The sequence below is a fragment of the Caenorhabditis remanei genome, chromosome IV (genome assembly GCF_010183535.1).
Source record: "Caenorhabditis remanei strain PX506 chromosome IV, whole genome shotgun sequence".
NCBI lineage: Eukaryota > Metazoa > Nematoda > Chromadorea > Rhabditida > Rhabditidae > Caenorhabditis > Caenorhabditis remanei.
The window spans coordinates 12,352,926-12,378,293 of NC_071331.1; the positions used below are offsets into that span (position 1 = coordinate 12,352,926).

General features: G+C 39.3%; 6 protein-coding genes across 6 annotated transcripts; 4 read left to right on the forward strand and 2 right to left on the reverse strand.

The window, feature by feature from the left end:
- Positions 1-5,575: 5,575 nt before the first annotated feature.
- On the forward strand, positions 5,576-11,116 carry GCK72_013525 (uncharacterized protein; the record flags this gene model as incomplete). Its single annotated transcript, XM_003101384.2, has 5 exons — positions 5,576-5,685; positions 8,374-8,564; positions 8,900-8,957; positions 10,124-10,438; positions 11,038-11,116. The coding sequence occupies 5 exons, from the start codon at positions 5,576-5,578 to the stop codon at positions 11,114-11,116; spliced, it is 753 nt and encodes a 250-aa protein (XP_003101432.2).
- Positions 11,117-11,860: 744 nt separating this feature from the next.
- On the reverse strand, positions 11,861-12,886 carry GCK72_013526 (uncharacterized protein; the record flags this gene model as incomplete). Its single annotated transcript, XM_003101336.2, has 4 exons — positions 11,861-11,956; positions 12,206-12,427; positions 12,513-12,786; positions 12,834-12,886. The coding sequence occupies 4 exons, from the start codon at positions 12,884-12,886 to the stop codon at positions 11,861-11,863; spliced, it is 645 nt and encodes a 214-aa protein (XP_003101384.1).
- Positions 12,887-13,422: 536 nt separating this feature from the next.
- Positions 13,423-13,888, forward strand: GCK72_013527 (uncharacterized protein; the record flags this gene model as incomplete). Its single annotated transcript, XM_003101278.2, has 3 exons — positions 13,423-13,578; positions 13,625-13,723; positions 13,772-13,888. 3 exons carry the CDS (start codon positions 13,423-13,425, stop codon positions 13,886-13,888), a joined length of 372 nt encoding a protein of 123 aa, XP_003101326.1.
- Positions 13,889-15,922: 2,034 nt separating this feature from the next.
- Positions 15,923-17,404, forward strand: GCK72_013528 (uncharacterized protein; the record flags this gene model as incomplete). The annotated part of the gene is made up of 5 exons (XM_003088844.2): positions 15,923-16,054; positions 16,123-16,264; positions 16,313-16,482; positions 16,540-17,037; positions 17,090-17,404. The coding sequence occupies 5 exons, from the start codon at positions 15,923-15,925 to the stop codon at positions 17,402-17,404; spliced, it is 1,257 nt and encodes a 418-aa protein (XP_003088892.1).
- Positions 17,405-18,041: 637 nt separating this feature from the next.
- On the forward strand, positions 18,042-18,766 carry GCK72_013529 (uncharacterized protein; the record flags this gene model as incomplete). The annotated part of the gene is made up of 2 exons (XM_053729883.1): positions 18,042-18,124; positions 18,313-18,766. The coding sequence occupies 2 exons, from the start codon at positions 18,042-18,044 to the stop codon at positions 18,764-18,766; spliced, it is 537 nt and encodes a 178-aa protein (XP_053584655.1).
- Positions 18,055-20,892, reverse strand: GCK72_013530 (uncharacterized protein; the record flags this gene model as incomplete). The annotated part of the gene is made up of 6 exons (XM_053729884.1): positions 18,055-18,239; positions 18,296-19,299; positions 19,389-19,972; positions 20,019-20,277; positions 20,339-20,460; positions 20,728-20,892. The coding sequence occupies 6 exons, from the start codon at positions 20,890-20,892 to the stop codon at positions 18,055-18,057; spliced, it is 2,319 nt and encodes a 772-aa protein (XP_053584656.1).
- Positions 20,893-25,368: the final 4,476 nt, after the last annotated feature.

Genomic DNA, 25,368 nt, shown 5'->3' on the forward strand with positions numbered 1-25,368 from the left:
TTTTTCTTGAAATTTTGCTTCGAACGAACCAATCAATCAAGCCTCAAGTCGACACAGAGAGCAATTCTTTCCTGCTTTTCGAGCATGTTCGTGTCAAAACCAATCCCTATTTTATTTCTGTTCTCTTTCCTCTCTCTGTTTTCTTATTCCTTCAATTTTTATTCATGTGCTCCAGTCCCCTTTTTTGTTCGAATATTCAATACTCTTTTCAATTAGTCTATCCCTTTCTCTTCTCCCCCTTCTTCTCCAATATATAGCTTAGAGCTCATAAAAATGAGCACAAAAAAACGGATGAAGAGACTGAAACTTTGAAGCTCATCGAGCCTTGTCTCATCAACGACTCCCTAGAGAATCACGAATGGCAACAAAAACGAACACGAATGCGGTCGTCTCTTCTTTTTTGTGGTGTCAAGTTTTGACGAGTTGAGCCTTGAAAGTGTGTCGTTTTGAAACTTTTTTGTGTCATAAAAAATGAGGAAAAGAGAGAAGGAAAGAGTGAAGTGTTCAAAACTTCAAAGTTCCATCGAGCAGTTTTTTTGTTGTAGGACACATTCAGCTCGTTGAGTTTCGAGAAATGAGATGGATCGAAACAAAGCATGTGACATATGAAAAAAGAGTTCCTTGAGTTATTCTCCCGGCATGAGTCATCTTTGATAGGGTTGGAATAGAAAAGCAGTCCATGCAATTTTTTAAATAAATTTTTCAATTTCTAGGCCTAACCCAGAGGACTAAAAGAAAGCCGATTATAGTTAGCGATCAAATGATAACTGGACCGGTCAAGTCTTCCTTCCCAACTGTACAAAACTGTTTCTACTCCCTATTGTCTGATCGACCATTGTGAGATAAAACCGATTCCATGGATGGTGACTGCACGTTCTATGACAAACACAATCTTTTTCTCATATTTCTCTCTTGCAACAAATTTGAAATCCGTGACTCACAGCAGCTTCTAATCGGCTTAATCAAAGCAATCTCTGGTTCTTAGCCTGATAACCAGGGAGTAAGGTCATGCGTATCGTGACAAGCTTTTTTGATTTTGGAGGACGTTGTCGGCACTTTGCTTGTGATTCACAACTGATATGAGTCATATTAATTGGTTTTTGTAGAATTGATTCTGGAAAATAAAATATTTTTAGAATGAACGAGAATAGTGTCTAGTTCGGTCGATCAAAGCCTCATAGACCGATTAAGAATCTGTTAACTAGCTGCATTCAAATTGTTCCAAACCCTTCTCCGATCCACAGTCTCTTTGTCTTTACCTCACCGCAAATCTGCTAATTCGATTGGTTCCTTCATGAACCGATATATAATTTTTTGCTTCTCCTAATCCTAAACATACACACCCCTCATTTTTCTTCATTCGGTACCCTCTTCATTCTAATTAACCCAATTTCCCCTCTACCAAATTTCCGTTTGATGACGCAACCCGTTCACAGACAAGCAGGTGGCAGATGGTCGGCGAAAAATAGAAGATAGAAAGGTCCGTTCGGATCGAGAAGGTCTCTTTTTGAGATTAGCATCTTTAAACGATATAGAAACAATGTTATGGTTATGGTTGGGTGAGGAAAAGGGAGATGGAGATGGAAGGTATGGGAATATGATAGTTATCGGATGGATAGAGGAGTAGAGAAGGTTATTACGTTAGGTCAATGTTTCATGGAGTTTTCTTCTGTGTTAGTAAAATAATAAATATTAATAAACGTATAGATTTTTATATTGCATCAAACCCATGTTCCATTCCCTTACAACATTTCTAGTATGGTCTGAGGTTGTTGTCCCGTATTTAGAGATCCCACCAGTAGAACGTTCATGATTTCCAATAAATGATACAGAGGTCTGTTCTTTTGACGATGTGATACATCACGCTGGACATCAAGAAGCACAGATAGCGTCAGAACTGTTAATGTTAAATTTTATTTCTGATTCAACATTTCCACAATATCAGATCGCATCTAAACTTTCATTGGTTTTTCTCTCTCCTCTTCCATAATGACTATCTAATTCCTCTCCTCCACGACTTCCAACTTTTTCTCAACTTTTATTCCCATTTTGCTCTCTTTTCGCCGTCATTTACGCCACTCGGAAGTGTAACTCCTTCCGGTTCGACAGCTCCCTTCTTCTTCTTCTTTTCTCGTCACCACAAATGTTCGAATGCATTCGAAAATTGAATCTTTCGTGTTTCCATCCTATGGGGGGTTAATCGAATTCCTGCCATATTCCATCGTAAATTAGGTATTAGAAATGTTGCAAAAGACGAAGAGTGTTGAAGTAGAAGGAGAAGAATATAAGCATCTAGTTAGATGTCTATTTCATTTTAATTTTACTATTGCTGACCCATAGAGGTTTTGAATACGAAATTCACTGGAGAATTTACATGAATCGTTCGTTATTTGAGAACAATTTGCTCAGTATCTGATGCATTTCAACAATCTTTCGAATGGCTGGCTCTTGATCTGCTTTAGTTCAATTCCTCCAAATACTCATTCAAGATTCCTCTTATTTAAAATCCATTCAAATCAATTCAAAAACCATTTTTTAAAAATGTCATTTCTTTTTCAAAATGTCACCAAAACAGATGGGAAAGTACCAGGCAGTTGACCAGGTACGATCCCATTCTCTTTCCATCTCTCACTTTTTGAATTTTAATGACTTTTATGGGTGAGCCAACCGTCCCCCTCCGTAAGGAGAAAGAGACACTCTTTGTTTCCATTGGAGACATCCGGCTGTCAGAATCATAATAATAGAAATTATAATGAGCCCTAAAGAGCTCCGTGTTCGTTTCGAAATGGAGTTCTCTTTCTCTTTCTCTCAACTAATAACTTCCTTTTCTTTCAAGTTTATTGTCTACGTTTAGTGATTCAAGTTACCGATTCGGTGTTCGGAGTTTTCTGTTTTGAGAGGAAAATCTTGTGCTCCGAATGTGGAATAAGTAAATCATCTAAGATCTTCCAGATTCAGGTCTACAGTTTCATCTGACTCTCTAATTTTTGTCTAATTTCAACTTCTAAATCAATATAGTATCTTCGTTTTCCAAATTTCACAATATTTTTGTGCTATCGCAGAATTCGATATCTATCTCTTCTCTCCGTTTTTCAACTCTTACAAAACCTTGTTTCTGCTGAAAACTCATTCCCAAAACATTTTCGCATTTAAATTTCTTTTTGACAAGTCACCAGAAAATCGAAAATTGTACACATTTCCCAAGGACAATCTCCTTTCCTTTCTGCTACAAAAATCTTTTCTTTTTCTCATTCTCGAAAAAACGATAACACTTTTTGTGGGATTTGACTCAACACTTTCTTCTAGAAATTCTCTTTTGTACACTACAAATTGGCCAGCTTCTTCTTTTTCTTCTTTTACTTTTCCCCATGAAAAAGACCACCCCGGTAGTTTAAAATGAAACAATTAAAAACCGGAGAGAAGAATAAATATATGCATAGGTGTATGAAAAGAGACACACATTTTGTCTCAGGTAGTCTTGAAAAAGAATTCAGTGAACCGGAAACCATTCGAGAGATGCAAAGTAGCATAACGATTGCATAACACATCCAGCTGTTTGTAAGAGGTTTTGATTCTCGAGTTTTCAGCTGTTTCGGTGGTTCGAGATATATGTACAAGCAGTGAGAAGTTCCACTTTTTGTTTCATAATTGAGTTTGTATCCAGGTGATTTCGGATTCGGTGTCGGCTTTCAACGTTAAACTTACCAAAGTATTCGAACCGAGTTGTTCCGTTGATCCCAAAAGGTCCGGCGGACGTTAATATTCAGTGATTTTTGCTGATTCCTAAAACCACTATAAAAGTTAAGAGAAATATTTCAAGCTTTGATGAAGTTACCGCAAGTTTGATAGATTCTTGTGGGACTTTTCTATTTACAGCTTAGACGATGAGCTATTAAATAGAGTAATATTCTGAAAAACTGATGGTCAGAGTTATTTATTACTTTTTAAATTTATATTCTGTTCCCAGAACTAGTTAAAGTTCAGTGTGCCTTATTCTTGCGATTTTGAGATTGCAGATAAATTCCTACATCCCAATACTTTCCTCTCCCTTGTCCATGTTTCTTGTTAATTTCGCTGATTCACTGTCCACATCCTCCAACACAACAAATCTCATCATCAATTCCATAGACCCGACACCTTCTGTTCATACTCCTCTTCATAATACTCGACGCTCTTCGACTACTCTAAACGTGTACCCAAATAATATGTACATGTGTCCTCCTCTCTACTCTTCACAGGCATTATACCGGCTCATCGAGCCCTGAACACCACCTGCCAGAATCAGTAGTCCTCCCTCTGTTTCTTCAACGTATTCATAATTGGCAACCACAGGAGAGAGAGGGAACGGACCCGCAACTAAGCTCTATGGACTATTACATTAAGAGAAAGAAGGAATACCTGCTTAGAAGATGTGGGACTCACTTCCCACCTGTCTCTTTTTTCGAGGAAGACTTAGAGTAAAAGAAGGGGGTTGTTTTTGAGTAACGAGTTTTTCGAATATTCAAACGATTAGGTTTTCCAGTTTTTACTAGCTAGGTCGTAGTGTTCTAGTTGAAATAACGGAAGCTTGGGCAAACACGATCCTCTTCTAAATGAAAAGAGCCCGGAACCTTTTAGTTAGTTCAAGGAAAACAACTCGTTCATTATCAATATTTAACTGTCGAATTTCAGTTTTCTTAGTTGCAAGATGAATGGAAGCTCCCGATTTTAGAGCCTTCGACAAACTAGAAGACGAATTTTTCCCAGTTTCAGGAACAATTCTTGGTGTACCATAAAAATGGTTTATATTCATGCATTAGTTCTGCGTTTGAGTTTGAGACTCACAATCAGACATGCCCTCGAAATTCCAAAACCACACCTCATTTTACGCCAACGTCACCAGTTTCATGATTTTTCATCCTTGGATAATCCAGTTAGCCGATCTTGCGGAATCTATTAGATAATTTCAATTCCTTACTGTTTCTTCCAGTGCATATCCAATCGATTTTACTGATAGGCACACTCTATTTCAAAATGATTCGCAACTTCTTCTGAAACATATTCATCATTGTCTCTATTCTTCATTGTTCCTTCTCTCGATGGACTACTAATTCCCCCTCTCGTAACCCTTTGCTTCTAAACTCATTTCACTCTTAATCTCTTTCCATCAAAAGGTGTCAACAACTGCATCCAAAACCAATGCTTCCAGAGGGACGTCTCTATAATGATGTATAAGCTTTTTCCCCTCTTGTCTGAAAATCGATGCTCTCTAGTCAGTGTCCGAGAGTGTAGAGGCCAAAACCGCTGCTTCTTTAGCTGCGCAAGAAGATGGCTGATAGAGATAGAAAAAGGAAAGAGAGAAAAAGAAAATGTTTTGTTTCTCTCACTTCTCTCCGTCTCCTCACCTCCTGATCTCTCGCCATCGAGGGAGTAAGCCCCGCCCACTTTTCCTCGGTTTCCCCAACGGCATTCCCTCTCTATTTCTCCGCCCTCTCTCATAGATTTTTGCATCTTTTTGATATATATTTGTTTCTTTTTTCACACTTTATCATTTTCAGAAGTCTTCTGAAACTAGTAGACATCTGAAAAACTGAAGATGAGAACCGGAGCACTTTGCATTGTGCTCCTGAGCATCGGAGCATCAATGGTAGCTTGTGAACGACCGAAAATCAAGGATACTCATGGAAATCTGCTGGTCAAACTCAGGTTCGTTTTTACAGTTTTAATAGGACTTGAATGTCTGAGACGGTATGTGACGAGGCCTAGTCATAGCAGATAGGTAGTATCTTTTGAAATTAAAAGATTTTTTTCATTTTTTATCCTTTTTAATAGTCCACCCAACAAATTGATCTTTCCTCTAGAGATTTCATAACTAGAAGAAACAGAAAAGTGCAGTGTTACTAATCTCGTGTATATCCAGCTGCAAATCTGAAAATCCCTAGAATCGGATTACAAAACTCTTGATGTCTGACCAGTTCCCAGAAATAGAAATAGAAATAAAAGAAATAAAGAAAACTTTGTTCCGGAACAAATGAGATCTCTTGGTGAAGAAGAAGGAGTAGAGACCAGAAGCCAGAAGTTTTTTGATGAAGAGGAGAACTTCTTTTTTGGGATTCACTGACGTAGGAATAAGAAGAGGTGGATAAGACGTTTTGTTTTAAATAGCAGGAGATGATGACAAGATGCTTCACTCCATTTTCTCGTGGAATTTCAGTTAGACTGAAATTCACAACTGTTTCATGCATTACACAAATATCGCTTTTGATTTTCTAACCTTCTTTCCTTTTTTCCGTTCTTTCCATTAAAATACTAGAGCTTGCCCTCTCAAAAAGTTTTCAAATCTCACACTCGCCCTCCTCGTTTGACGTGTCACATCACATTGTGATGTAGTAAAACGTCTCTTTTTGGAAACTTCTCAGATTACACGCCCAGCCGCATTTGGCAGATACTCGGCCAAATATCGAATATCCGCTTCTAGTTTAACCTCTTCAAATTGTTTTATGTATAAGAGGAGAGGGGAAAAGTAAGAAAAATGATTGAGATATGGAAGATCTATGAACGTGAGGTACATATGATTAGAACTCAATCCTCAATCAAAAGTGAATTGATCATTTAAGAACTCATTGAAACAGTGGAAACAGGTGTGCATCCGATTATCTCATTTCGGATTTCTGCTATAAAAAATGGGAGTTTTCGATACTGTTTTGTAACATCGCTCCACTGAAACTATCCCGACACCCCTTGCGTTTTCGGTATTTTGATTGAGAATACTATTGAGACTTTTTTTTTGATTGGACTGATTTATGACACGAAATGTTTTTTACGAGAGCTGTTATGTCAAATCCGAATTTACAATACTTTACTTTTTCGTGAATTCCGAAAACTACAACTTCTCAAATTCCCACTCCATTTCTGGAGCAGATCTTGTTGTTGTTTATTACTCTCTCTTCGAATTCCAGCACAGCACTTTATCATAGAAAAAGATCGCTTGTTGTCCATTTTTTCTCTTCTTTCCAACCATTTCTGGATGGAAACAAAAGTTAGTCTCCGGAAATTAAAGAAATTAAAGAAGCGCCAACACTATTTATCTATTTATCCATCTGGCACCACGCCAAATTGGTAGAAGACTTCTCTCACTCTGTCTCTATCGATGGGGGTCAGAAGGCAACAACGACGACGTCGTCGACGTCGTGGTGGTGGAAGTCTTCACAAATTTGGCGTGGCTCGCGGCGGAGCAACACAAGCAAACAAACATTTTTTGAGTGCGCACTCTCTCCGAATGAGACGTAGAGGGAGTGCGCAATGTGCTGTTGTGCTCGCTAAAAATTGCATCAATTCGGTGGTGTTGTGTCGAAAAAAAACTGACGATGAGGGGTGGAAAAAGAAAAAAAAAGGAGAGAACAAACAAGTAAGTGTTGACCAACGAATGGATTTGAGTTGAAAAAATAACGAATGATACATTTCGCTTTTTCACACTTTTCGAATATTGAGGGAGAGGAAGAGAGAGAGAACATCTGGAATTTGTTTAGTTTGAAAAAAGTTTATTGTGAACTGTTGTCATGGGGCTCCTGGAACGTCAATGATTCAAGCATCGAACTTTTCAAAAGTTGATTTCCGTTTATTTGTCTGTTCAGTGAAAACGTTTTCAGCTTGAGACTTCATTTGTGAGAAAACTCATTTGCTGAAAAACACATAGCAGGGTCCCTGGCTCATCCTTCTATCTGACAAAGATCAGTAACTTTTCTGGTTATTGGTTTGTAGGAATGAGAAAATTATCGGATCTTGATGATGAGAATACCATTTAACTTTAAGGCGAAACTGTAAATCATAACTTTTTTTGGTACTTTTACTTTGGTCCTGACTACCAACCAGTGGTTCAATAGTTTGTGATCAATTTGCCATTTCATAACTTTCTAAAATCAGTTTTCAGTTTCATAGTTCGGTCCTCCACTTTTCGGATAACCTTACAAACTTTAGAAGCCTTTCTACTCAATTCCTCTCCTCCCATTTACTTTTCCCCTTCTTCCTTTTACTGTTTTGCTCTACACCGTTGTCCAAATATTATGACAACAACTGGTCGGTTAGGTATGATGGATTCGTTAAGTGTCATCGACACGAGTTCATCATCGGCTCAAGCACCCAAAGAGATGTATCAACACAGAGGAGAGAGAGAGAGAGAGTTACTGACTAAATACTTACTTTGATGGACAGTTTTAAACGAAAATAGAGAAAACGGAATATATGGGGTTATTGTTTCAGACATTATGTTTCTAGTGCTACAGTCAAATCACTTGCACGTAGTTATACTTATTACAAACAAATCAGTTTCCACAAGACTAAATTTGTCTCGAATAGATCTCTTCGACATATTATCAATTCATCTTATCATTTCAGTGATATCCCGATTGGATCATGTGGAGACGATTCATACTTCGGATTGGGAATAATGGACGGTGGATTGGAAGAGTGTGATAGATGGAAGTTGGAGACTACAAACCCAGAATACGAAGAGTACAAATGCAAAGTTTTGAGAGTTCACGCATCGGTTAAGAATGGAAAATGCACTTGTAATGAGAACTGGAAAGGTGAGAATTTTGAGAATAGATAGAGATGGTTTGTGGTTCTAGCAAAAAATTTTTTGCTGTTTCCAACCTCGCATTAACCAACCTTGCTCACAGATATATCAGTTTTTCTGATCTCTGGTATTGATCCATCCGTAATTATATGTAGATGGTCCTCACTCATCAAAAAGTCTGCTTAAATCCGAACATTCAAATGAATCCTAGACGAAAACTTGATAGACGAGAAAGAACTTTAATGTTCGTTCTCCCTCATATCCAGATGTTTTTCATCTCATGAAAATATAGATTTATCGTCATTTTTATGTCTTTTCACATCCAATTTTTCTTTTGTTTTCCAGGACCGATTTGCAACGAATACAACGGATGCGGCAAGGGAGAGACACTCTTCGGATCTTCGTAAGTTATTTTTTTCGTGTGCAAAGAGAGAAAAAAGAAAATTCATAATCGGATTGTTCTCTGTATTGTCATTTCCCCTCCGACAATGTAAGTGAGAAATGAACATCGAGAGGGAAAAGAAAAGAGAAATAAAAAGTGACACAATTCATTTTGACAGCTGCAATTGACTAGGGGCAGGTGTTGGTATGGATATGGATGTTGAGATTGATACATTTCGGATGTGGAGAGAAATGGAATGGGAAAGAGGAAATGAAACAATTGAGCAAAAGAATAGAAAGAGAAAGGGACTGTGAGCCAGTGTCTACTTTTTTGAACAAGAGAGCAGTTCAAAGATTTACGAAATTTTTGAATAATTTTCAGTTTAAGCTATCTTGAAATTCTAATCACAGAGTGTCTCACTTTAATGAACAGATATATTCCCAAAGAATCGTATTTTCCTTTTCTTACCAGACAAGGAACTCATACGGTATTTCTCACTTCTTCCTTCTCCAAATAGGCTAACAAGCATGCATTGAGATGAAGTTAGAAGACGTTCAACAACACCTGTTCATCTTGTTTTTTCTCACAACCCTCCTCCTACAGTCTCTCTGCTTTGATCCGTGTATTCGTCTCTCTCAAAAGTCTACAAAATGTTTTATTTATCCACCTGAATAGCCATCTCTGCTTAACAAAAAGAAAGAGGGAACGGGAAATATCTGGATGGTCATACAACATACACGCGAAAAAGAAAAAAGGAGGAAAAAAGGTGATTGTGGAGACGAAATAAGAAGAAATAAGATGAAGAGGTGAAGGCATTCCATCCGGATTTTGCGACTTCTTCTCATCTCTTTCTTGTCTCTTATCCATTCCCAAAAAGTGTTGCAAGCATGTGTGAATTGTAAAGTGACGACGAGGGACTTGGAAATGGGATTTTACAGTATTTGGATTAGAGGGAAAGGGAAGTTTGATAGAAATATGTGAAATTGAGGAGGAACTTTTAAGAATTACAGTTTCAAATGTATCAGATTACTGAAAAATAGAATATGTTCATCAATCCATTGGTTACTGCTTAACATAAATATCTGGGTTTCAAGATTTCTGCTCGTTAACAGCGATATAATGTCCTGAATCTTTGTTTTCATCAAATACAGTCTCAAAACATTCAATCCTTATCGCCCATATTCCAGATGCACCCCACACATGTGCCACCACAACGGAACCATCGCCGTCGGAAAGAAAGAAGTCGAGTGTATCTGTCCACCACCATGGGATGGACGTCTCTGCGATCGTCTCGCTTGCTGGAGAAAGACAATTCCAACCCAACAACACAGATACCGTAACAACGGAGACCACTGCATCTGTGGAAACCACTACTCTGGAGAGAATTGCGATATCGTCAAGTCTTGTTTGAACAATGGACAACTCATCGAAGGAAAGTGCAAGTGTGGAGATGGATGGCATGGAGAGCTCTGTGATAAGAGATGTCCAAAGGGACATGTTACGTAAGTTACTTTCTCTTCTTTGAAAGCAAGGTACTTTAGCTATGAGCGTGCCACGGATCAAATGTACCTTGAAAGTAATCCTAATATAATATTTTTGAAACAGTAAATGCCGGGTAGTTAGTGGATTTACCAAGAACGTGTTGAAAGCTGAAACTGTGCCGATTCCAAAGATGTATTCTGTTTTTTCCCAGACTCTCACTTTTGAAGAAATATGTTTCCATTAGAGAGTCACCATGGGATTCAGTGTGACTTACAGTACTAAACCACTTACTCTGAAAACAAGAACGCTTCTAATTTAGTTCTTTGTTAATCGCGAGGTGAAAATACCAAAGCGAAATCGTTTTCATAATATAATACTTCTGAAACAGGAATTTATATAAAGTCACTGTTTTCAATACCAATATCAAACGCACCACGATTTCATTCAATTCTCCCACACATCCATTTCCGTGACCCTTATGAAGTATCTAAGAGAGAACTAAAGAGAAACAATCTGTTCGAAAAGAGTAATTAGTCTTTCTCCTCCATTCTCTCCGGAAGTACCTTCGACTCATTGTGCTCTCACTCACTCCGACTAATTACACCCTCCCATTTTGCAGGTGTTCCACGTGCTCCTCCTTCACTGCTGCTACTCTCGTCGCCATCGTTCTTCTCTGTGTCAACAAGTTCAATTATTAGAAAATTATGAGAGGGACCGAAGAATTTGGGATTTCAAGAAGGAAATTGAGAGAGATTTCAATTGGAGAGTGAAGAGATCGAAGGGTTTCATACGATGTTGCCAGACCGAAATGTCGCCAGATTTCGTATTTTTCATCTTCTTTTCTCTAATATTTTATATTTTCTTCTAAAGATCCCGAATTTTCTATCATCCCGCCTTGAAAATTGCTTTTTTTTCCCTTTTCTCTTTGATTCAATTATTCTCTCCCATAAAACGGTGTTTTTTCCCATTTTCTCCACATTAATTCTTCCTTTTTCGAAACAAATCCCATTGATAATCGATTGATTTCTTCTAATTTATAAGCACTGCCTCTAGTCGTGTAATTCTTTAATTCTGATTCTCATTTAGATTTCTTTTTTCTTTTTCACTCTTCTATCCGACATCCCCATCGCCGCTTTCTTCTATTTTTTCCCCTTTCTCACTCACCCAATCGTCACAATTATTTACAAACCTAATAACACAAATAATAAATGAGCCAATAAAAGTTTTTGTTTATGAAAAATATATCTTTATTTACTTTCAGCGTAATTAAAACGAGAAGACTGAAATTATCATTCAGTATCTTTTGACATTGGAATTTGTATAGAACAACAAAAGGAGAGATTTCAATGACTTTGGAGAGAATAAATAGAATGAGACTTCGAATGCGGAATTTCAGATTATTATCAAAACGATTACAAGTAGATCATGGCATAAACGTAGATTTAGAATCCACCTCGTCCTCCTTTCTTCACGACGCGGCTTCCTCGGTTTCCGACAACGACCCGCATCTTTGGCTTGAAGTCATTCTGGCGACTGACCTGAAGAAAAGAAAATTGGGTTTTTAGGTTCTCCCGGAAAGTTTTACTGGCTAAAAGTCTGGCGCGGCGCTGTAATTTTCATTAATCTCCGGGAAAATTGGTTTCAGACTTTTGCATGACGTGCCAAATATTAGCGATATACAAACGGGAATATTTCAACCGCCAAAAGCTTGCCAGGGGTTTAAATCTTGTAAAATAAAAACTTCTATTGGCGAGCTGAATATGTGAATTTCAGAGATGTAATATTACCTTCTTGATACGATCGAAGACAGACACTGGCTTGGCAACGTTCGTCTCGAGTACTTCGATTTGTTGTCCGTCCAGAAGAACACCTTCTAATGCTTTCCGAATGATGGCTACTTGTGGTTGTGGGACGACGAGATCTGCTGTTCCGAGGCTAGCTCCAGCTGCGTCGAAGTGAAGTTGCACAACTTCTGGCTGATATTGTTCGAAGAGCTCCTCAAGATCTTCCTAAAAATATTAATGATTTGTGTTGTTAATTTTCGTCATGAAATTTGAAACATTTCATGTCCATTATTGATTTAATTATACTAACCTGAGTAACAGAGGAAGCCAAGTTGCTGATGAACAACGTCGATGGACCAGTTTCCTCTTTAACTACTGGAGCAGCAGTTCTTCCACGAATCGCCGCAGTTGTGATGTTTCTGGAGACAGCTCCTCCTCCGATAGCAGCGGCTCCTGCTTTGCTCATGAAACTCGTTTGCTGACGTTTCTTTGTGACGAAACTGGTTTTAGGAGAACGATTAGCAGTTTGGAACATGTCTCGCTTCCATTTTCCATCGATTCCTGAGCCACGAGAGCCGGAGAAACTGAAAAATTGAACAATTGAAGAATTTGTAAGAATAGATAAAATTACCTCTTTTTGTAACCTCCGCTTGATCTCTCTTTTTCGATATCGTCTGCGTACATCTTTTTGGTCTACTGGAAATGGAGTAGTTACTGAAATTTAACGGAAAAATGATATGCACAAAGAGAGAGAATATGAGGGTAAAATGCATCAAAACAATCAATAATGAGCCTTCTTCATCACATTATTGAGTGTGACAGCATAAAAGTGCATTGAAAATTCGAAGTTTTCTCAGTGTGTGCATTGTTGCGTCGTAGTGTCTGCGTCGCGGTGTTTGCAGACGATTGTCGACCGTACACCAATTAATTAAATTGAACAAGATCTTTGAAAATTCAACACTTTATCTTTAACTAACATTTTCTTCATTTTATTTGGATGATTTAACTTTTGTTTTTTTTCTGAAATTGTACATATTTTATGCGTCATATCTCAGTTTTTTTTCTGTGCAACACATTTACGCAATAATGCACTCTGGGTTTAATCGGCTTTCCGCTCCGCTCCCTGCTACTTTATTTGTCTATTTTTCCATTTTCGCAGACATTTTCCTTACTCATATCGTTTCAACACGAATTCAAAGTTCTATTTTCAGCGCAAAAAGATGATGTCTTCAAGCGTCGGAGGAGAAGTATCGATTAATTCAGGAGACCTTCTACTTGGAACTCTTTCAAAAGCAATCACAAAATTAGAACAGCAGATTCAAGCAACACAGGCATCCCAGAGGAAACTGAATTCTGATTGTGACACGATGGCTGAGGTATGTTTTTCTCTGGCTTGCTTAAGATTCAAAAATATGTTTTTAGTATCTTCGAGACCTAAGCGAATACAAGCAGCCCGTAGACTTGTTGCCGTATGTTGGAAAGCTGAACGACTCAACAATTCGTGTGAACAATACTCATGCGGTATGCGTTCTCTTCCCTTCCCCAAATAGTTCATTACCCGAGTTTCAGAAGCTAGACGAACTTCTTGAACGCCTCACAAAACTCCAACGACAAATTGCCAGAGAGACTTACAAGAAGAAGAGTTCCATTAAAGAACAAGAGCCACCAGTGCAACCAGAAAATTGAATTCTAAAGCCAACAATATTTGTGACCTTCGTCCTTTTCCTTTCTCCATAATTTTCACTTATCACGTAACTATTTCTCCCCCGGAATCACACCATTTCCCCCTTTTATGTGCATATTCCATCTCTCACCATTCGCTTCTAGTCATTGTTTTCCCATGTTTATACTTAAACCAATAATATAAACGAGTTTTTGTAATGATTGTTGTTGTTTCAGAACGCTATTAACACAAAAAAGTGTGGTCGAATGCGCCTAACTTCCTATTTTGTTTTCTTCATTTTCGGCAGCTGTTTGCTTACGTTTTCTAGAATCTTATCAATCGAAAGTTGTTGCACTTTCCTGATAAGAACTGATTAAAAATTGCAACATAAACTTTGTCGACGTAAGTCGTTGTAAGAATATAAAAACGAATTTCTTTGAAGAATTTTTAGAAGCCGTCAAGACAGTGTGATTTGCCGTGCTTCCAGTGCACTCATCACGATAATTCAAAGTGAACCTATGCCAACGCGCCCTTTTGAGAAAAATCGCTTACCTAAATTTTTTTGTTCAAGCTGAAGAACTTTGACAAGAAATAGTTTTAAGGACACAAATAACCGAGAAAGGCCAAATTTTTGAAAGAACAAAAAATATTTGAAAATTGCAATTTAGGCTTCAAATAATATTACCAAAAATGTAGTCTCAACAAAGCGCGTTTGCATAGGTTCACTTTGAATTAACGTGACTCATTAGAATAAATTTTAGCCCTTTCCTCGTCTATTTCTCAAAGATCATCACCAATTTTTGCTCTTCTCTTCTCATTTCTTTTCACCAAACTACTTCCTCCATTTCTCATGCAATTTCGTTTTTCTTCTCCCTATCTGCAAATGCGTCATTGCTTTACACCACATAACAATAGCAAAACCAGCAAAATTGGTTTTTAGCTGGGCGAGAAGAAAAAGTATTGTATGTGCAAAAATTCAATAGAATCGGTTCTCGTCACTGCTCGATCTGTATCGACTAGCGATCAGTACAATTTGCATATGAATAGAGCTGTCTAGACAGGCTAACCGAGTAAAGATCGGTGACTGATCGATGGCTCGAAATCTGAAAACTTACTTGTAAGTGCTGAAAAAAGGCCTGTATTATCGCTGTAACTCAACAATTGTTTTTCTGATTCGGAAAATTGGTCCAGAACTTCCGATTTTGCTTAAAATGCAGTTTTTTGCAGAAATTTTGCAAAAAAGTCGAATAATCACATAATTACCATAACAATAGTCTATGATCAACTAGCTGTATAAAAGCCGCAGGCAGACTCATTTTTCAGTGTAGAGCCACAGAATTCAGTGTGCTTTCTAACCCTTTTTTCACAAAGGAACATATTTCCGTGCATCATTGGGAATAAGAGTGATCCAGCCTCCCTAGATCACTGACCACACTCTGCGTCCTACCTCACTCATCATATTTGTCTTAAGGTCCATTAATAAACGAATAGGTTTGTCGTTCATTAGAAAAATATGAGTGATCGAACCTCCATCAGATCACTGATCACCTTATGTCTCCACCCTTTCCCGTCATGTCACTAGTTGGAAATGAGACACCTCGTGGAGAGAATCTTTCTCCTCTGTTTCTCTCTTTTCAGTACTTACTCTTATGCTCGTAGGGGCTCCACGTGGTGGCTGCTCCTACTGCTCCTCGACAAACAGTCATCCCCGTTGCTCCTCCTTCTGTTCTTTTCCTCTCTCATCTTTTTTGAGTTTTAAACTCTCTATTTACTTCATCTTTCCCTTTTCCTTGTCTTCTTCCTTTCCTACCCTAAAAACTTAATGAGAAAAAGGCAAAAACTGGGCTTTCCCTCCCTTCTCCCTAGTTTATCTTTTCATTTCTCTTATTTTCTTCCCTATTAGTACACGAGTACACGTTAAAAGATTCTCGTCTAGAGATAACCGATTTCTCTCGAATTTCCTTTTCTCCGCCTTTCTCCTCCTTCTACTTTTTCATCTTTTCATTTTTGAGAAATCTTCAGAGCCGTACCCTCCGTCTCCCGACTTCTTGGCAAAAATGTCCGCTTTGGCATCGAAATTGTTCTCAAAATGTGTCATCGGACGAGCTCTTCAAGCTCAAACTGTTCGTCAATTTTCCGCTTATCCAATTGATGACACGATGTTTGGACTTAATGAGGAGGAGATTGCTGTGAGTTTTATCTATCATTTCTGCCAACTGCACTTCGTATTTTTCGATGCTTGATCATTCGATTTCAGCTACGTCAATCGATCCGTCAATTCGCCGACAAAGAACTCGCTCCGTTCGCCGACAAGATTGACAAGGACAACGGATGGGATCAATTGCGGCCATTCTGGAAAAAGCTTGGAGATCAGGGACTCCTCGGAATCACTGCTCCAGGTAAGTAATTTTTCCATTGCTTCTAAATATAGTTCGAAAACTTTTCAGCCGAGTATGGTGGATCCGCGATGAACTACTTCTCCCACGTCATCGCAATGGAGGAATTGTCTCGTGCTGCCGGAGGAATTGCTCTTTCTTATGGAGCTCATTCGAATCTTTGTGTCAACCAGATCTGCCGCAACGGATCAGAGGAGCAAAAGAAGAAGTATCTTCCAAAGGTAATTAGATATTTATTCGGAAAACTCATTCGAAAATAACTCAATTATAACTTCCAGCTCATTTCTGGAGAGCACATGGGAGCACTCGCCATGTCGGAAGCTCAAGCCGGTTCTGACGTCGTTAGCATGAAGTTGCGCGCTGAGAAGAAAGGGGATAAATACATTCTGAACGGAACCAAATTCTGGATTACCAACGGACCAGATGCTGATGTTCTCGTTGTCTACGCAAAGACTGATCCATCGAAACATCAACATGGAATCACTTGTTTCCTCGTCGAGAAGAACACTCCAGGATTTAGTCAATCACCAAAACTCGATAAACTCGGAATGCGTGGATCGAACACTTGTGAATTGGTATTCGATAATTGCGAGATTCATGAAAGCCAAATTATGGGAGGAGTTGGAAAAGGAGTTTACGTTTTGATGACTGGATTGGATTACGAGAGATTGGTTCTGTCGGGAGGACCATTGGGATTGATGCAAGCCGCCTGTGATATCGCTTTTGATTATGCTCATCAGAGAACTGCTTTCGGACAAAAGATTGGATCATTCCAGGTAAAAATCATTTGATTTTGAAAATTTTCAGCGAATACTTGTATTTTTATAGCTCCTCCAAGGAAAGCTTGCTGATATGTACACGACTCTCAACGCTTCCCGCTCTTATCTCTACATGGTCGCCAAGGCTGCCGACAAAGGAACAGTCTCGAACAAGGATTGTGCTGGAGTCATCCTTTACGTTGCTGAGAAATGTACTCAAGTTTGTCTCGATGCCATTCAAATTCTCGGAGGAAATGGATACATCAACGATTATCCAGCTGGAAGACTTCTTCGTGACGCAAAGCTTTATGAAATCGGTGCCGGAACCAGTGAAGTCCGTCGTTTGATTATCGGACGTGCTCTCAACAAGGAATACTCCACCTAATTGCCAACTGATCTCTTTTGTTCATTTCAAAGAGCTTTTTGATTGAATCTTCTTCCATTTTATTGTGACTTTTTACCGGTCGTTCTCCCCCGTAGAGTAATGAATTTGTAGATTTATAAAACTTTTTAAGTAACCATTCATTGCTTGATTTTTGTTTTCTATTGCTTGGCCAGCAAACGGGAAATGGGTTGAAATAATTTGAAAATGTCATTAGAAGACAGGAATATCTCAATCGGGATAAAAATGTTAAAAATGGAAAATAATGCACAAGATTTGAGAGGATGGGAAGAGAAATAGAGGGAAAAGCTCACATTGTATAGGAGAAAAGAATCATTTCGAACGGAAGAGAAGGGATGGAAAGTTGATACCGGTAAATGAAAAATGGTTGTTATTTTGGCGGAAATGAGAGGGGAAATCAGGAAGATGAGGTCTTCTCAATCTATTGAGAATAGGGTAGCTTAGGCAGATCTACAGAAGCCCAAGTCTAAAAGTTAATGAAGCAATATGGGGGAAACTATCCGATCAGGGTATGTTAATAAGTAATTTTACAGGTTTATCGGGATGTAAGTGCGGGGTCTTTTGGGGTTAAAGTTAAAAAAGAAACAACATTTAACAAGAATCTATTTCATCGAATCGAATGACGAGTGAATCTATCGAGGCGTTGAGCTACCCGGACCAGGGGATGGGCCACAGACTGGGAATGGAGCTGGATAGTGGGGGGTTAGTTGCCACATATTCCCCATTTGATGGTGTGGATTTGGTCCGCCCATTCCATTAGGAGTTGATGGCTCTCCTTGCCCTCCCGAACGATTTCCAGCAACCATCAGAGTAGGATCTACAAGAAATTAGAGTTTAGATAATGAACTCCGATTTTATTGAGTTAAAACTCACTTTGTGGATTCGTTGAGGTTGGAGTTGACGTCGGTGGCATCCCAGGCATCATGCCAGGCATATTCGGCATGTTTGGAGGCATACCAGGCATACCGGGCATTCCACCCATCATTCCTGGATGCATCATACCCGGATGCATCATTCCTGGATGCATCATTCCAGGAGGCATTCCCTGCATTCCTTGCATCATTCCAGGATGCATTCCTGGATGACCTGGAGTTCCTTGTGATCCTGGTTGTTGTCCGTGTTGCCCAGGTGGTCCTCCTGGGTATCCTTGTTGTTGCGCCTGCATTTGTCTCATCATCATCATGTGGTGATACATCGGATGATTCGGTGGAATTTGCGGAGGAAACTGCGGTGGATTTGCTGGAGACGCACGAGCCGCCATATTCGGTGATAACCCTGCGGCAGCGGCAGCGGCGGCTGCTTTCTGCTGAGCATGCATATGAGCCATATGTTGCATGTGCATAAAGTGTTGATGTTGTTGTTGTTGAGACATCATACTCGGATGAGGTGGCATCTGTGGTCCAGGCATTCTCCCTTGTTGTTGTTGCATTGCTGCCATAGCGGCTGGAGATGGCGTTCCCGGTTGTGGGAAGCTTGGTGATCCAAATGGCATCTTTCCTGGTGCAGACATTGGATATCCACCTGGTGTCATTCCTGGATACATTGGATGACCGTATGGAGGAAATGGTGCACCCATTGGTGGGTACGCTGCTCCAGCAGAGAATGGAGCTCCTGGATGCATCATTGGTGGCATTCCAGGATGTGGTGGCATTCCGGGCATTCCTGGCATCCCTGGATACGGCATTCCTGGTTGCATTCCAGGTGGCATTGCTCCTGGGTATTGTCCTGGAGATGGATAAGGTTGAGCTGCGGCGGCAGCGGCTGCCTGTGCTTGTTGCATTCGTTTCATTTGAGCTTCGCGAGCTTGCTGTGCCATCTCCTCTTCGACAGATTTCTCGATTCCTTCAAGTCTCTCCATTTTTAATGCACGTTCGTCTCTGAAAATATGAAAATTTGTATAAAAGAAGTGATAATGAGTGTAAAACTTCTAGTCAATTTTTAAAGAAATTTACCGTAAGAAACTTACTTTTTGTTATTAGATTCGACGACTTCATTAATAGTGTTGCCGGTTCGGAAATTCTGTGAGTTAGCCATCATCTCCAACTTTCTCATCGGACAATTTTCTACATCAGCGGCTCCTCCAGCCCTACTATCCAATTTCGCTAACTTCGGCGCTCCTTCTCCAGAAAAGTCATCTGAAGTTGCTTTTCGTTTTAATGATGCACTGGACGATGGGTTGGAAGCTGAAGTTGGAATTTGATGGTTAAAATTCACTGGATTCAACGGGCTCGGTTGAGGATATGAGTTCGGATGAGGATGATGTGGAGATTGATACATCATCATTGGATTCATTTCATGCGATTGTGGATGTGAAGGATATGCATATGGATTTGGTTGGTTCTCTCCTTGACTCGGTGGTTGGCTGTTTACTGAAGGAGATAATGTTGAAGGTGCAGTTGAAACTGGTGCTGCACTGGAAGTAGATGGCATTGATCTTGCACTCATATAATCTTCCAAAGTTGGGCAAATTTCATCCAAATCGACCGGCGAACTCGAGCATTGCATTGGGTCGTTCGAGTTCGGATTGTTTTCGAAGGCATACTGCAAAATCTGATTAAACGATTAAAAAATTGTATCTTAGCTTTCTATAACTTACGGGGCTATAATTGAATCCATTGTGTCCACTAAGCGCTCCATTCGTGCTGCTTGTTCCACTTTGATGTGATGACGGTTGCGAAGACATTGGCGTCGAAGATCCCTTCTCACTGGCGTAAGATGGCGCGGTAGAATTGCCAACTGAACTTGTTCCAAGATTCGGTATGTCTTCTCGTGTTAATTTGTACCAAGTAATAAGTGAATCGAATTTTTCTTTTTCTCTCTCTATGTCCAGTGCCGCTTGATTTGCCATATCAGTTCTGAAAGATAAGAAAATTAGAAGTTTTTCTAACAATTAAATGTTTTTTCTTTTAAACTAACGTAAAATAATAATATTCTTGCTCTCCAGCAACGAGCGGTGTCGCCACTCGTCTTGCTGTCGATGGAGACGTCGCCTCTTGACTGGTCGGCGCAGATTGTCCTTGTGCAGGCGAGATGACAGACTGAAATGGAGGCAGGTTATAATAATAAGAGGGAAATATTATTAGCAAATAAGGTCTCACACTATCGACCTACCTCCTTCTCTAGTCATCTTCTTTTGGGAAAAAGAGTAGAGAGCAGGTGTTCGCCCCCAGCCGTTTTCAAACGCCCGCAAAAAAATGTTGTGCAATAGAGCGCACTTGAGATTACTAAAATTGGAGGGAGTTTCGAAAATCAATTTTTTTGGTTTCTACAAAACTTATTTTGGCAAAATGTAATTTCGAAATTACCTGATAGCCCTGACTAGTAGACGGCATAGTCAACGTTCTATCGTTGTCATCTTCGTCCCCCGCGCCTTCAGATGACGTTGGCGATGCCTTCGGGGTGACGTCTTCATCAGCGGAAGTGTGTTTGTCTTCTTCGGAAGAAGGGGAAGAAGATGAACTCGATGGCATATTACTGGAATTTGGACCGTTTTGGAATAACTTGAAAATTCAATCAAACATCGAAAATAATGTTCTTTTGGATGTCATTCGATCAAGAACTATGTTTGATTGGGAGAAAAAAACTGATAAGAAAGTGAAAAAAAGAACAAAAACTGACGGAGGGAGAGGAGAAAGTGTTAATTTCAGTCATACCTTTTTTTATTAGTTCTTTTTTTTTCGTTCACTTCGACGACACCAATTCCATTGAATTTGCCGTTTTCCCTTTCCGATTATCTGAAAGAAATTTGGAAATTAGACGTTTCATTTTTTTGAAAATTGATGATGATAGGTGGTGAGAAATTGAGAAATTGAGAGAAAGTAGAAGGCAAATGATGAGAGAGAATGGCCAGGTGCGTGTGCCGGGCAGAGACCGGTGCAGAACGAATTGGAGGAAGAAGAAAAAACGGAAAGTGATAGAGGAAGAGGAAAAATAGTGTATAGGGGGAAGAGATGAAGGTTGAAACAAAAAAAAGATGTGGGGTTGACCGAAGGAAATTGAGAAGAGAAGTTCATGTTCAGGTTTATGTACTTTGAAGATTGATCTGTCTTCGAAGAAATAACCAACTAATTGATGATTTGGTTCTAAATTCAGTGTAAGTTTGGAGTTTATGAAGGTGAAAAGTTCTGATTAGGAGGAGACGTTCTTGGCTATCATAACTCTGTGTATTTAATAGGGGGCGGGGCTTAGTTTGTTTTTAGTTTCACGAAAAAGGCTTATAGTTCGGCTTTCCTAGTGGAGCAAAATTAAAGCCAGAGAAAACTCAAAATTTCACAGTTTTCAGATCTCTAATTTAGTTTCGGTTTCCTAGGAATTAGTAAGAAGTCTAACACTAGATCCCTGAGCTTCAGTTGATCTGCTAGCTCATAGGCTCACTAGACCGTACCAATAAAAGAACCTAATTTCAACTTGATCACTTATAATTGTGATGTCTTACTTACACACCAATGCCATAAACCTCCAATCGCCCGATTTCATTCTCTCTCTCCTCTAATCTCCGCCCACAACTCTTTAGCAAATAGAAGAATCTGCATCGAATCAAATCAAAGCATCATACGATTTGGAGAGACGACAGAGATAGATCAGAATGGCCTTGAAAATGAGAAAGACACCAAGTGGTGGTGTAGGGTGTGGTGTCTTCTTCGAGTAGGGCGCTCGCGCCAACGGACAAACAGTCCGCTTGAGGAAATAGTGTGCAAGACGGAGAGAGTGATGAGAAAAAGGTGTTTGGTGTAGGGGCACCAAGGGCGTCGCGGAAAAAGTCGACGGAGGGAGGATGGAAATCGGTGAGAGATGGTGAGACACTTTTACTTTTTGGGTGGAATAAGAAGTCGAAAGATGGCAAATATATACAGGTGTTAGTATGAATGGAGAAAGAGTTGGAAACCAACTGAGGGTTACTTCTAGAAGGTTGTTTGAATTGTAGAAACACGGCCAACGAAACGTTTGACTGGATGGGAAAGTTACTTTGAAAGGAAGATGGTACCTATAGGCCAGTCGTTTACGAGAGGATCTAAAGCGTTACAAACTGCTAACGGCTCTGAACGGAGTGAAGACGGTGATAACTCAGAATGTCCTGGATTCACAACTTTCTGTAGTTTTTAGAAGCGGAACTTGAAATTTATGTTTGTTGTAAACTTCCATAAGAAAGTTGACAAATGTTACCAATTTGTATCGTCGAAATTCGGATTACAAAATCATTGGGCAATACCGATGAGTAGAGTAAAGTCTACTCGTCTAAGTGTACTTATTACTCATCTCATGTTCCTTCGTGGAAAGATGCGTTTTCAGAGGTGAAGAAAGCCTCAGTAATCGTAGAATTGACATAAGTTTCAGGAGCTGCGAGTACCGTATCGGTGAAAGAAAACATATAATCTTACGGTTTCAAAACAGAGACATAACTTGGGATTTTTTCTTTTTTTTCGATTGTGCAAATTTTAGATATTGGATAAATTTTCTAAACTTCGAAACTCTAAATCATTCCCTGAATGAAGGTCTCATTCTGACTACAGTACCCACCTTCTCCCAAATTTTCAAAAACAAGTTCTAGACTTCCCAACTTCTACAGTAACCAAACAAACAAGAAGTGCTTTCTCGAAATGGAAGCTGATGAAGAAGAGAAAGAAAAAGAAAAGTGAGATGAATGAAAAAAAACAGAAAAGTAAGCAAGTAAAGCGAGAAATGGATAGATAGAGAGATGCAGTCATCCAGGCAGCAATAGCATCAAAACCGGGGACAGGGGAGGGCCTCCCGTCGAAAACATTGGGACGCCACAATGTTCTCTGCATCTCTTCATCTTCATTGTGCTCCTCGAGCATTGCCTTCGTCAAAACTGAGGACGAGACTTGAAAAAAAAAATAAAAACTGCTCGGAATACATCGGGATGAAGGAGAAAACGAGAAGATGGAGCAGAAGAAGTGGAATTATTATTTTTTTTTTTCGGGGCGGTCTTCTTCTTCTCCTCCCCCTTTTCTTCTTCTTCTTATTTCTCTTATTCTTCCATTTTCTTTTGAGGAAACGCTCGATACTCAAGCTTTCCGTGACTCTTGTCTACTCTTCTACCACCGGACGACATTGCTTTTATGAGCAAAAAAAGAAGAAAAAGGGAGAAAAAAGGAGGAGGAGAGTGGCCGTATGTTGTGGAATGGAAAAATAGAACTGGGAGATGCTTCGTGAAGAAAACGGAACGAAATGGCCACGAGATGGAATATTTGGGAAGAAGAAAATATGTGGAGGAGGAGGGAAAAATATTATTTCTTTTTGAAAATGAGTAGGCATGATGTCATGAGATAGTGGTTTCGAAAAGTTGAAAATAGTTGGGATTACGGTATCAAAATAGTCAAAAGGGATGGGAACTTGCTCATCCGGTTACAATTTTAAACGAGAAAGTGCCGAGTCGTGAGTTGGAAAATGTGAGTTTTTGGAGGTTCTCCCTTTTTGGATGATTTGGAAGCTCTTGATTAGACAAACATTACTGTTTCAACTTCCTCATATTTTATTGTTCTGGCGCTCTCTGTGTTATGAACCCTTCTCGTATTAGATAAGTTGAAGACACAGAAGTGGTGAAATTAACACCAAGCTATGGAAAGTTATCAAGAGCCCACAGTTTCAATTGCATGTTTAGGAAAGCAACAGCTGTCAGATTCGCTTGACGACTGATAATTCGGTATACAATTCACAGTTATTCAATTTCAAATTTCTGATGAATCGCTCAACTCGGAAACTGGATCCAGTATGACACCTAAGTGTGTACAAATTTAACCCAACGAAAGCAGAAAAAAACCGTACTGGCAGCAATATTTGAATGTCTGACTATTTTAGATATGGCGATTAGAGTGTAGAAAAAAATGGGTCATCCAAAACTTGAATAATAGTTACATACTCTGATGGAACTGATGCAAGGTTGAAACAGTAAAATATTTTCAGGAAATCTGAACGAAAAACTAAACTTTCTACCAATATTTTTTTTTTTTTTTTTTGATTTGGGAAGAAGAAAAAGTTCTCAGAGTCTCGTCTCCGTCACTTTACAAAATCGGACGATATTCTCGCCTAAATTTCAAAAAAGAAACGCGTGAAAATTGAGAAAAATTGGAGACAAAACAGTGGTATGAGGGTGTCTGCGTCTCGAAAATGAGAACTGTTCGACCTTGAATTAGAAATAATGTTGCTGCTACTAATACCCTCTTCGTTTTTCAATGTTAGGAGAAAAAAGAGAAAAGAGAACATCTTTGATACCGATATACACAGGTACAAATTGAATGAAAATAAATGTGTGCGGGAAGAGAGAAAAGAAGAGAAAGAGTGGAATGGCAGGGCAAAAATGGGAACTGTTTCAAAGTGGATAGATGTATGAACTCGTTGAGTTTCACAGTACTGTTCGATGTGTAGATATCTATCACTTTCGGAAAAATATAAGCCAGCTGAACTCAGATTTCGGCTTTGAGTTTTGTGAAAGTAAATAGATATGAATTATATAATTAAGAAACTGGAAAGATTTGAGAACTTGTAAAGCTTGCTCACAAGGAAAATTTACGTGGAAGACGTTTCTAACACGGATACGATCAGACATGGACAAGATACTTCTTCGTTCCATGAATCTCAAACTGAGCACCTCGTCTGTTCTGTACTCCCAGAATGTCCAAATTCAGATGATATCCATCTTCTAGAGCCCGCTGTAGTTGTTTTTGCTAGGGATCGGCCTAACTCGACGGAGAATAGACAATAGACGTCTTGAAAACTGACGATGAAGAGACTGGTTCTCGGAATACCTGACTCTTGAAATTTTGAAATCTGATTGATGTCTACTGTAAGCTTTATCAAAACACTGATAAGAAGAAGTCTACGACTCACACATAGAAAGAGTGCTACAGTAACCCAGACTTCACATGAACTTCTTCCTCGATATCCCTTCCATATAATTTCAAATTCTCTCAGAAAGCGACACTAAA